At 50.2% G+C, this 12687-nt stretch overlaps 1 protein-coding gene across 3 annotated transcripts in view; it reads right to left on the bottom strand.

Moving 5' to 3' along the window:
* Nucleotides 1-12242, bottom strand: part of F8 (coagulation factor VIII) — a 29783-nt gene extending 17541 nt beyond the window's left edge. For 2 of the 3 annotated variants that reach the window (XM_054388801.1, XM_054388802.1), the window contains exons 1-8: nucleotides 11899-12242; nucleotides 7962-8086; nucleotides 7331-7453; nucleotides 6758-6970; nucleotides 5705-5776; nucleotides 4384-4491; nucleotides 895-1116; nucleotides 415-649 (exon numbers count right to left, since the gene is read on the bottom strand). In XM_054388801.1, the coding sequence (XP_054244776.1) occupies nucleotides 415-649; nucleotides 895-1116; nucleotides 4384-4491; nucleotides 5705-5776; nucleotides 6758-6970; nucleotides 7331-7453; nucleotides 7962-8086; nucleotides 11899-12050 (1250 nt within the window). In that variant the 5' untranslated portion in view covers nucleotides 12051-12242. The remainder of the gene's footprint in view (nucleotides 1-414; nucleotides 650-894; nucleotides 1117-4383; nucleotides 4492-5704; nucleotides 5777-6757; nucleotides 6971-7330; nucleotides 7454-7961; nucleotides 8087-11898) is intronic. The other variant, XM_054388800.1, reaches the window with a different exon arrangement.
* Between the last annotated feature and the right edge of the window lie 445 nt (nucleotides 12243-12687).

The following is a 12687-nucleotide window of genomic DNA, read 5'->3' as shown; positions in this document are numbered from 1 at the left end:
ACTAATCACCTCTGACACCTAGGTCCTTCCAGACATGGCAAGAACACCCACACCCTGGGGCTGTGGGCACATGCCCTCACTGCGCAGGGCTTCCTGGGAGAAGGTGGAGAAGGTTCACCAAGCCTTGCTAGCTGCTCAGAAGGGGCTGCCCCTGGAGTCCTGCCCTGCCCAACAGGGAGACAAATGGCCCAAAGACAAATACCTCTGCAGAGCATTTGGTGAAACAGAGAAAAACCAGGTCCTGCCTTACCCACAGCCTCCCCAGGACCATTTCTGTCCACAGTGTTAGCATTAAGAAGGAAGAGCAAAACTATCCAAGCTGGGCAGAAGGAAAATAAATTGCTAGGGAAAAGGGGGAAAGCTGGCAGGTGTGCCTCAAGAAGCAGCCTCCTGGACACACATGCTCACTCTCACCTGTCCAGAGAGAGTGGCTTCACAGGGGCATAGTCCCAGTCCATCTCCTCAGCTGCGATGTAGTGTGTCCAGGTCACAGGCTTCTCCTTGACAAAGGAGCGCACTTGGATCACGTGAAAAGCTTCCTCTTCTTCTTCAGGGTAATCCACGTACTCTGGCTCGTCTGACACCACCCCCATCTTCACCAGGCGCTCCTCCATACACTCCTCCACCTTCACCATGGCCTCCATGCCAGCTGGGTTTGGACAAGCCGGGCAGAAAGGATCACATTGATCAGCCAGCACAGACACACGTTCCCCCAGGCTCTGCTTGGGAGATGGCATCTCCACTACTGTCCCCATCAAATGGGCCATCCTGGTTGCACATGGATGGAACACTGTGGAGCAGGAGGGGGCTTGGAGCTGCAGCACTACATAGAACTCTGAGCCCAGACCATCCCTTGAACTTCTTTCCCCCCAGGCTCTTGCAGTAGAAGGTTACCTTGCTGGTGAGACAGTAACTGGCAGAACATCCGAAACCAGCCAGCTGTTCCTGGCATGGTCTGGGCTGTGAGATACGTGGCAGGGGAAATTTCTAGGCTGCTGAGACGGTGGCTTCTCACCACGAATGTGTGGCCTTCAAAGAAGATGGAGTGGACTTCTGGCCCCGTGCCCAACCCAATCACGTGCCAGTGGACCTGCTTCTTGAGGCACAGTGTGAGACCTGGCAGGAGAAAAGGAAAGCACTTAGGAGCCAGCACTGTGTCCATCCCTTTTGCCCACGCTTGGTGTCATTGACTCAGAGCCTGACAAGTGCTGGTGGAGTCCCCACAAGGTGTTGGCTTCAAGCAGAAGAAGTTGCCTGTGAACGTGGGTTGTCTAAGCAAAATAGAGGCGCAGACCACAAGATTCCCTCTGAGATAAGACTAGATTTACAGATTGGGAGACTTTGGCAAGGGCTTTGGGAAGCTTGCTGGTGGGAGCTCAGAGCAGAATGCAGGGGCAAAAGAAGAAGACGTGCTCTTTGACTCTATGAAAAGGTGAAGTGGGCACCAAAAAGGGAGAATATTTTGTCCGTTCACAACACTGATACTAAAACATTGCATCTGGGGCAGGCTCTGTCAGGTCCTCAGCAGTAGTTGAAACACCCCAAAAAGGGCAGAGAGAGGTCACCAGGATTATTTGAAGGCTGGAGAAAATTCCTTTCTTGGAGAGGCTCAAGTGTGCTTAGGAAATGGGAGAGGACTAGACTGCATTGTCGAAATACTTCTCCTGGGGAGAAATGAACCTGCACTGAAGGGCTCTGTAATCTATCCGGGAAGTGAATAACAAGGACAAGTTCCTGGAAGCTGAAGACAAACAATGTCAAGCACTTGGTTTTGGCACTGTGCGTGATAGGTGATGATGGAACAGATCCCAAGAGCCCAGGGAAGGTAGGGTGGAGGCTTTGCCTCAGCTTTCCATTGCCACCTCTCCATCAGATACCTCTCAGGCCAGATCCCACAGCCAGACAGGGGATTGCTGGGCAGAAGTGAATACCTTTTTGAGGAGAAATCCACTGTGAAGACACAGCAGCTGGCCAAGAGGTCTACTCAGCTCTTAAACTCCATGGATCCACCAGGACAGGGAATTCAGGGAGTTTTCTTTTGCCATTTATTGGTGACTGGCCACACCAAGGTGAGATGTTTCAGAGCCTGGTTCACTGAGGTTGCTGATGGTGACAATGCTCCTGACAGTGTTTCCCAGTTTGCCTTGGAGAGTCTTCACTCTCAGGCAGTTCTGAACCTTCTTCCAGAAGAATATAAGAAAATTCCAACTTTTGGCTTCAATGAGACCACAAGTGGCCACTTCTTTTGCTTTTCTGGATAAAAAGGATGCTGAGGGAAACCTTGTCACTCTCAACTGCCTGAAAGGAGGTTGCAATGAGGTGGATCTCAGCCTCTTCTCACAAGGAGCAAGAGATAGGACGAAAGGAAATGGCCTCAAGTCGCAGCATGGAAGATTTAAGTTGGATATTAGGAAAAATTTCTTCACTGAAAGAGTTCTCAACCACTGGAACAGGCTGCCCAGGGAAGTGGTTGAGCCACTGTCCCTGGAGGTATTTAAAAGAGGTGTAGATGTGACAATTAGGGACATAGCTGTGTGGTAGACTTAGCAGTGTTAGGTTTATGATTGCATTTGATGGTCTTAAAAGTCTTTTTTTAAACTAAACCATCCCATCATCCTATTCCTCAAACCCTACAGAGGTGTGTTGTCAGAGCCAGAGCTGAATTTTCCCCTCAACACTCCCTCCAGCCTCATTCACAGGGCTACAAGAGAAACAGAAACAGAGAGAACTGAAACAGAGAGAACTGAAACAGAGAGAACTGAAACAGAGAGAACTGAAACAGAGAGAACTGAAACAGAGAGAACTGAAACAGAGAGAACTGAAACAGAGAGAACTGAAACAGAGAGAACTGAAACAGAAACAACCAGAACCAGAACCAGAACCAGAACCAGAACCAGAACAGAAACAGAACCAGAACAGAAACAGAACCAGAAATAGAAAGAGAAACATCAACAGAAAGAGAAAGAGAAACATCAACAGAAAGATAAAGAGAAAGAGAAACATCAACAGAAAGATAAAGAGAAAGAGAAACATCAACAGAAAGATAAAGAGAAACATAGAGAGAGAGAAAGAGAAACATCAACAGAAAGAGAAAGAGAAACATCAACAGAAAGATAAAGAGAAAGAGAAACATCAACAGAAAGATAAAGAGAAACATAGAGAGAGAGAAAGAGAAACATCAACAGAAAGATAAAGAGAAACATAGAGAGAGAGAAAGAGAAACATCAACAGAAAGATAAAGAGAAACATAGAGAGAGAGAAAAGAGAAACATCAACAGAAAAGATAAAGAGAAACATAGAGAGAGAGAAAGAGAAACATCAACAGAAAGATAAAGAGAAACATAGAGAGAGAGAAAGAGAAAAAACAAAGAAAGAGAAAGAGAAAAAAAGAGAAGAGAGAAAGAGAAAAGAAAGAGAAGAGAAAGAGAAAGAAAGAAAGAAAGAGAAAAAGAGAAAGAGAAAGAGAAAGAGAAAGAGAAAGAAAGAGAAAAGAAAAGAAAGAAAAGAGAAAGAGAAAAGAAAGAGAAAGAGAAAGAGAAAAGAGAAAAAAGAGAAAAGAAGAAAAGAGAAAGAAAGAAAAGAGAAAGAGAAAGAAAAGAAAGAGAAAAGAGAAAGAGAAAGAGAAAGAGAAAGAGAAAAGAAAGAAAAGAGAAAGAGAAAAGAGAAAGAAAAAGAGAAAGAGAAAGAGAAAAGAGAAAGAGAAAAGAGAAAGAGAAAAGAAAGAAAAGAGAAAGAGAAAAGAAAGAGAAAGAGAAAGAGAAAGAGAAAGAGAAAGAGAAAGAGAAAGAGAAAGAGAAAGAGAAAGAGAAACAGAAACAGAAAGAGAAACAGAAACAGAAAGAGAAACAGAAACAGAAAGAGAAACAGAAACAGAAACAGAAACAGAAACAGAAACAGAAACAGAAACAGAAAGAGTTGGAAAAGACCCTTGGGATCACCAAGTCCAACCCAGAAGCCTACTCTACAAAGTTCACCCCAAAAGCACCATGTCTAAACGACCTTTAAACACAGCCAGGGTTGGTGACTCAACCACCTCCCTGGGCAGCACATTCCAATCCCTGACCACTCTTGCTGGGAAAAAGAGATGGAACTCTTTGCTGCCAGCGTTGCTCCTGGAGTCCAAGGAGGAGGTGGTGAGCTGTCCTTGGTAACACAGCCAGCCAAACACAGGTCCTGTTCCACTGTAAATGGGCAAGGCAGATCAAGGAGTTGGGTTTGTGATAGTTCCTCTGAAGTGAACACAGCTTAGCAGATCCATCACCTGGAAACTTCTCTTGATGTTTCTTCTCACATCCTTTCACAACCTGCCTTGAGTTTCCAGACCTGGCTACACCACTGTTGCTCACACCTCCCATGACCTCCACCTGTGTTCCCAGCACTCACCAGGCAGTGAGCCATTGATGTAGCCATTGATGGTGTGCAGCTCTGTTCTGTTGTGAGGTAGGGGCTGAGGAGCTGCCAAGGAGCCAGGCTCAGAGTACCAGCTTTTCCCTGTGCAGAAAGGAGGATGCAGTCAGCTTTCACTTCAGAGCATTTCAAAGCAAAAGGAAATGTTCCCATTGAGGGGAAACAATATGGAAGCAAAACCCAGGGAGCTGTAGTAGTTGTAGGCTATGCCTTTAAAATTTTTTTCACAGATCTTGAACAGAAAGTGGTAAAAGTGTAAATAAATCACTGTTGGGTGTAGAAAGGAAAATAATGAGAGTTCTAAACAAATCCCATTGGAGAAATAAGGGACTTAAACTAGTTGTACCAAAACAATCTCTCTCTCTTCTCACTTCATCAGTGCCTCTGTTGGCTTCTGCTTGACCTCAGCTACCTTGTTTTGGCTAAGTCTAACATCTCTCTGCTCCTTTCTCTTGTTCTTTTTGTAAAGGAGGGCAAGGAGGAGGCAGGGAAGGAGAAGCTGTTGCAGCTCCCCTTGTCTTTGGCCAGGGGGCTCCTTGTGCTGTTTATTAATTGTAAATCCCTATAAATATTGTGAATCATAGAATCAACCAGGTTGGAAGAAACCTCCAAGATCATCCAGTCCAACCTATCACCCAGCCCTATCCAATCAACCAGACCATGGCACTAAGTGCCTCATCCAGGCTTTTCTTGAACATCTCCAGGGACAGGGACTGGGCAACATATTCCAATGGCAAATCTCTCTCTGTGAAGAACTTCCTCCTAATATCCAGCGTAGACCTCCCCTGGCACAATGGTGTATTTGTACATATTCATTGCATCCCATTGTAGGTTGTAGTTTTGCTTGTAAATACAGCTTTCTTTTGCTTCCAATTGAGCTGGTCTGGAAAATTTGATGTTGAGGAGGAAATTTTCAACCTGCCACAGGAGCTCAGATGTGTGGTGGCTGTTGGAAATCCACATCTACAGCTTTGCACGAATGTGGTGGTGGCCATTTGCACATGCCAGAACATTACTCCCTCACAGCCTTTGTAGTGGGAGGAAGGCCTGGGCACGGGATGGGAGAGCTGGAGGGGGCTGGAAGCTCCCTGCACCCAGGGAACAGAAGCAGTGGCAGTGCTGCACCAGGAACACAGTGGCTGGGGGCAGCTGTACGAGGCTCAAACTGCTGGGAGGCAGTGTGGGAGCTGAGCAGCTGCACTCACACCATGGCCAAAGCATGCACCCTGGGCCAGGCTGAATTGAGGGTCTGACACCCTCATCATCAGGGTACTTACATCATCAACAGGGTACTTACCTTCATCAAACACTGCGAAGAGCATCACAAACTCTTGCTGCCTGTACCCATTCCCATCGCTCACCAGAGTCCCTGCAAGATGCCATGGGATGGATCACTTCAAAGGTTAGCAAGGACCATGCCCTTCTCCCCAGCAAATCCCCTTTATGCCCTCCAAGAGCTGGTAAATCAGGGCCAGGCTGTGGGTTGCTTTTGTCACAGCCCTGTTTCCAGCATTGTCAACCCCAAAAGCCCCTGGTTGAGGGGCAGAGGCCCCTAGAAGGCATCACAAGGTCAGTTTGTGCTGCCTTGCCCCCTGCAGGCTCTCAGGACCCATTTAGTCACCTGGATGAGCCCAATGTATTTAGCTCCCTCATCAGCACCATCGTCTAGACATGGCCCAGGGTAGGAACTGCTCATGGTGAATCACTGGAGCCTGCAGACAGTGGCCTGGAAGGAGGTGACTCCTACCCATTCCTCTCCAGTGACTACAGATGGACAACTACATCCAGGAGATGGCTGAGCCAGGGATGCCCAGTCTCACCCCAGGTACACTCCTTAGTGCCTGTTAAGTCAGCATTCCATCACCTCCACGTTTACTGAAGGAAGGAGGGCAGGCACAGGTACTGTGGAGCAGGCAGTGTTCCAGGGGTCCTGCCTCTTCCCTTTCTGATACAAACTCCCTTTGAGTTCTTCTGACAAAACCCTGTTTGGCAATCACCCTTGGCTGGCTCTGAGCAATCACAGCTTGGTGAAGCTCTGAAGGCAAGACAAACATGATTTGTGTGCCCATTCACCTTATTATGGCTAGGTAAGGTTCGGATACAAGGGAGATTTCATCTGTGGTCTTAAATGTTACAAAGAAAAGAAGCAATCATTTCCCTCCAGCAGGGAAATCCAAAGTGCATTTGGCTCCTGCACTGGGAAAAGGCTCTTCAAGGGAAGTGTCAAAGCACAAAAGTGCTGTTGGTGACCACAGCTTACTGCTGCCCACTGCCTCTGTAAGGTGTCTGATTTTTCTTCTCTGTAGTTCACCATTGTATGTGACCTGTCCCCATCCTGTGCTCCCCTTACCAGGTCGGCACACGAGCAGGGCTCCAATCAAACCAGAGTTGATGTCCTTCACACTGTCTGTGTTGGAGGAGTAGGAGTGGGTCAGGCATGGTGAATCACCATCTGTTGGGCCCTGGTTTTGCTGGATTTCCCAGATGTATGTGTGTGTCTTCCCTGGATCCACCCTGTCACCTTCCTTCTCTGGCTGGCTGGTCTCATCCTCATAACCTGCCCCTAAAGGTAAAGGAACAACCAGATGTCACCAAGAGCTCATCCCCAAGGCACCACAGCTACAGAAATGCCTCTTCTCCCAACCCAGAGCACAGCCTTTCTCCACCCCAGCCTCCAGAACACTGATGGATGACCTCCATAACTGCTATAGGTTTGCTCTGGGCTGTTGGCTCAGCTCAGGTCATTTCTGAGCTGGACATGGCTTTGTTATTCCCTCAGGCCAAGCCATCCCTGTGATCATCTGTCCTCATAGAGGGACATGAGTAGCAAGGTCAGGGAGGGACATGTTCCATCCTGGCAGCAGGCAGCAGAGCAGGAGGTGCTGCACAAGGGTCTGCAACACCTGGCTCTTGCCTGGCTCACCTTCTGATGCCTTCCAGTAGGATACCCCCACAGCATGGAGGTTGTATGGGCGAGAGGCCAGGTTTTTAAAGGTGATGACCACCTTGTCATAGACCTCTGCTCGGATGGTGGGGCCCAGGAGACCTGAAAGGGAAAACAAACAGAGACAGGCATCTCACAGCTCAGCTGGCTCATCACAGATGGGTGAGAATTGCTGTTTCTCCGGCTAAATTTCCAGCTCTGTGTTCTGTGGGGGGAGATGGGACCTGGCATCTGCCCTCTGCCCTCCCATAGAGACCTGAGCTGGGAGGTGCTCCAGTGCCTCCCTTTCCATGTCAGTGCTGCCTCCCCGTGAGCAGCTCAGATTGCCAGTTTTTGGGGTTGGAACCATCACTACCTTCCTGCCAATGTGGTTCCATCCAGCATCAAACAGGTGTCTGTGAAGTCTGCAGACACTTCTCTTGGGTGCATCTCCCAAGGAAAATGCCACAGCTGCTCCAGCACCAGCAAGGCTCCCTGCATCCCCAGCAGCTCTGCCATACTGGGACCCTACCCAGGTGCTTCACCATTCCTGACTGAGGAGCTGCCAGCACCCAGCTCAGGGTGAATTTGGTCACTGACAAGGAGAGTTAATGCTGAGGGTTCATCTTACCCATCCATGCTGGCTTGGGCTTGGGCTGTGTGAATGAGCCATCAGGGTACTCCACAAACACAGCCTTCCTGTACCGGGGGACAACACCAGGAACGGGGGGCCGTGGGTCTGGGTGCCACGATGTGCTGCAGGAGGAACACACAAACAGAAGGAAAAGCTTTTTCACTGTGAAGGTGGCAGGGCCCTGGAACAAGCTGCCCAGAGAGGCTGGATTCTCCTTCTCTGGAGACATTCAAATTCCACCTGGATGAGTTCCTGTGTGACCTGCTCTAGGTGACCCTGCTCTGGCAGGGGGGTTGGACTTGATGATTTTTCAAGGTCCCTTCCAACCCCTAATGTGATTCTGTGAAAACCAGAGGTGATTGTGCATCCCCATCCCCTCCCAACCAGCTTGCAAGTGCTGTGCCAGCCCCAGGGATCACCCACCCTGCTGTGTCCTTTGGGTTTCCTGACAACCCCCAGGGAACTGTCTTGCTTAGCTCACAGATGACAGTGTAGCAGTGATTAACGTCACCATGTTAGCCATGATGGAAGAAGATGCAGGAGCAGGAGGCACAGTGCTGTACTCAGCTGCAGCTAGCATCACTGCCAGCCTCCTGCCTTGCCTGGCTTCGTGCTTCCCTGCCAGCAGAGACCTGGGGCACTGGGAGTGCTGAGAGAGCAGTGCCACAGTGGCCTCTGCCCTGCAGCCACACCCTGCCCCATGCCCAGCACTGTCATGTGTGGCAGACACATCACATCATGTATAACCTTGAGCATCCTCCCCAGCTGCTCCTGAGAGAGGGACTCTCTTGAGCTGCAAGGCAGGTCACAGCAGCGTGCTCTGTGGTCTGAGCAGCATCCACAAGTTCATTCCTTTTCTGACCAAACTGGGATTAACAGCCAGCACCTAAAAAATGCTTCCTGCAGCAGGGGAGTAAAGGAGCCTTGAATGTATTTCACACCCCATTTATCTCTGCTGGCCACTCTCTGTCTGTAACTAACTTACCAAAATCATTTTCCAAAAGGAATCCAGCAGGTTTATCAGGACAACAAAACTATTAATTTCTCCAGGGGTTTCAGAGGCTGACTTGTCAGCCCCAGGACCGAGACCATTTCCAGTAACCATACAGACTCCTTCCAGCCTTGTTTTGGAGCAAAAGCCAGGTGGTATTTTCTTCCCTGTGAAGAAGTGGGGAGGATTGCTCTCCCCTTCTGACTAAGCCTTAATTCAAGGTTCCTTTTGTGACTCTTCCTCAAAAGGAAGAGGAAGGAGCCAGAGTGACTCAAATTTAGGAAAGAGCGATGGACATTCATCCCCTTGCTGCTGGCTGGAGGCCACCTGCACCTGGACTGTGCCGTGGGTAGAGGGGGGTTCACCCTCTCTGGGACTGAGCAGGACAGGCAGCTATGAAAACCCCATGTGTGCCTTTCCCACCACAGCTATAAACCCACACTCAGGCTGGCAGGAAGCCCCCAGCAGACACAGCCCCAGTGAACAGGGCCACTGTGTTCAGATGACTTTGCCCATGAGTTGTTGCCATTCCTGGCTCCTTGGCAGAAGGTCTGGACCAAGCTTTGCTCTCTGGGGTGACCCCATGCTGGGGAGTGGCACTGCTGCAGGGTCACTGGCACTGGGCTCTCCACTGTTGGCAAGCTGCACTTTAACCTCTAATTGTCAACCTCCTCCAGCTTTCAAAAAACATCCCTGAGATAGGAGGGTCTGGTCCTGCTAGTTCTGCAGTAAACAAAGCAGAAATCCTCTGGAGCCAGGGGATTTTCCTGGCATGCAGAGGCATGGCTGGGAGAAGGCTTAGTGACACTGGGGCTCAGCACTTGCTTCCAGCTGGCATGGAAGAGCCTGACAGCCTTTGCAGAGGGTGAGGAGGCAGACTTTGGCACATGGACATCTAATTCAAGTGCTTCTGGCCTCTGCACTTGGGGTCCCTGTGAACTTCCTACCCCGAGCTGAAGCCGAGGCAGGGAGATAAGCTCCTGGCGCCTTCACTCAGCATTGTTAGCAGCACTATCGTCTCATCTCTCTGCCGGGAGGCAGCCAAGGTAAACACCCTGTGCTGCTGCAGCTCTCACACACAGCCTGCTGCTACGTGGCCACCAGCTCCAAGCCGGAGCAGAGCTCACTATGGCCACAGCAGGACGTGCTTGACCTGGCTCCCACAGTGTCAGCAGGGCTGTGTTTGGGAGGTGGAGAGACTGAACTCGTGGGAAAGGTGTAAGCAGCTCTGCCTGGTGTGCCACAGCCCCTTAATTTGGCAGAGCTTGCCACACACGTGCCAGAGATACCACTGGATACAAGGAGGGGAGTTGGAGGTCCTGCCTGGAGGAGCACCCCTGTGGGCTGCCATTAAGATGCTGGTACCACAAGGTTAAAAGAGATGGAGCTGAAACACTCTACACACAGCTCAGAGGCACCCCAGCTCTGGCAACAGCTCTGCTCCTGCCACACTCTCCTGGCTTGCTCTTTCATGCCACTTGTCCCCAGCCCAGCAGAAGGGGAATCAAAGGGAACCAAGCCAAGGCTGCAGTGCCAGGAAAGAGGCACAATTATCCATCTGGCAACAGCCAGGCTGAGCAAGAGTGCCCAGGCATGCTCTGCCTTTCTAGGATGGAGCATGCCACAAAGTCCCTCTGAGAAAGCCAAAGTTCCCTTTCCCCATTTTAAGGAAGGACAAGGGACCTCAGAATGCCTGCTGATGCCATGCCCGTCCCCAGGGCACAGCCTGGTCCCTGAGTCACTCCCAGGTCAGAAATGTTGTTCAAGTGTGTCAGTAAAGGCAATGCTGAAACGGAAAGCCACAGACTTGAATTAACAGCATGAGTGACTCTGCCTTCACCACAGCTGAATGGATCAGACTGCAACATTAGTACAAGAGTGTGTGTGTGGGAGGGGGCATTAGTAATATTAGGGATTGCTGGATGCAGTTTTCCTACTGAAATAACCAAAGGGAGGAAAACTCAGCAGTAGCTGTGATACAGTAACCACAGCAGTATTTGAGCTGACCTGGTTCATCACCAGAGCCTGGCTGCCAGGGCCCAACCACAGCTCTTTGCTGCTCAGCCAGCGTGGGTCTGAGATGGAGATTGCCCCAGCACAGAGCCTGGGGAAGGGCACGTGAAAGCAAGGCAGAGGGAAGCAAGGCAGGGGATGTAGCTGTCCAGCTCTGCTCCCCATGCTGGGCTCAGAAGAGCCCAGCCACTGCCGTGTGTGTCCAAGCCAGCTGAGCTTCCAGACACCATCCTGATATCTGAGCAATGAAACTGCCACTTTCCCTTCCAACTCCCAAGTATTTTGACAAATCCACCATGCCTTCCTCTCTTTTGCACTGCAAAAGGTGCAAGCACCTTTCTTTGCCCAAACACTAAACATTGTTATAATGCCCTAAATGAAAAAGTTCAGCCCCAGCAACCTAACATACACAAAGACAGAAATAACTAAAGCTGGATTTTACCTGGGGCAGACAGTGGAGAGCCTTTGCTGCTCTGAGTTATGTCAGGGGGGCACAGCCAACCTCCTTCTGCAGTCCCCAGGCAGAGAGGCACAGGAGCCCATACTTCCCTTGCATTTCCCCGAAGCTTCCAGGATGAAGAGCAGAAGAAAAAGCAGAGGCTGGAGAACCAGTTCTTGGTGCTGGGCACAGCCTTTCAAGCATCCCAGGCAAACAGCATTAAGATAAAGCAGCGCAGAGCAGTGGAGCAGAGCAGGTCTGCATCTCTCTCTGCAGATTTATTCCACCTGTGCTTTACCAGGGGCTGCCTTTAACGACTCCTCACTGCACTGAACCTTCCCATTACCAGCTGTACCAGCAGCTCAGTGCACCTACTCTGTCAGGCTGTCCCCATGCACCTGCCTGCCTGCACCCGAGCTCGCAGTGCTGTGATGCCAGGGTGGGAGAACACCCACAGCAAGATGCTAGAATTGCAATAGAAAGAGCTTTACCCTGCAGGTGCTTGCAGCATGGGAAGCAGGTCACTGTGCATGTAGTCCCAGGTGGTTTCCACTGCACCAATGTAGTATCTTCTGACTTTGCTGATGCTCTCCTCAACCAGGCAGAAGAGCAGCAGGCTGTGCAAGACTCCCAGTAGCACCATGCCTGCCAGCTTGGAACCACTCTGGCTTCAGAAGGAAAAATGAAAAGGAAGGAATGGGAAAGGAAAGAGGAGGGAAAAAAAGCCTTTATCTTCTCATCCAGCTGTTGTAATCCGCAGGAGATGATGATTTAAAGGCAGTACCCACAGGCTCCGTCAGACTGCTGGAGAATTCCTCAGAACATCAGGAGAGGAACTGCTTGAGCAGATTAATGCAAACAATGGACTCTCCCTCTCTTCCTCTGGGGTGGCAGTGACAAGAGGAGAGGAAAAAACAAAAGGAAAGGGAGGGCAAGCACAGTAGTAAGCTCTGCTGCAGGACTCAGCTGGCTCCGTGTTCTGGCCCCTGTCCGGGAGTGAGGTGGGGAAAGGGAGGGTTGCAGAGGAAGGGGAATTTAGGTGCGGTCTCTGCCTGGTCCCACCTTCCCTCTCACTGCAGAAGGGAAGGAGGAGAGTGAGTTGCAGGCCAGCACCCTGTTGCTGCTCTGGCTACAGCAGCTTTTCTTTTCCCAGCAGGTCAGTCTGTCCTTGTACCTGGGGCTGAAGCCCACCAAGGAGCCAGCAGCTGCCTTCGGTACCTGCTAGCCCTGCGTAGCGTGTGGAAATAGTGATTTAGTGGAATATTTGCCTCCAGGACACA

The sequence above is a fragment of the Indicator indicator genome, chromosome 17, assembly GCF_027791375.1.
Source record: "Indicator indicator isolate 239-I01 chromosome 17, UM_Iind_1.1, whole genome shotgun sequence".
In the NCBI taxonomy this organism is placed as follows: domain Eukaryota; kingdom Metazoa; phylum Chordata; class Aves; order Piciformes; family Indicatoridae; genus Indicator; species Indicator indicator.
Note: the sequence above shows the minus strand (reverse complement) of the source record. Positions and strands in the feature narration are given on the sequence as shown.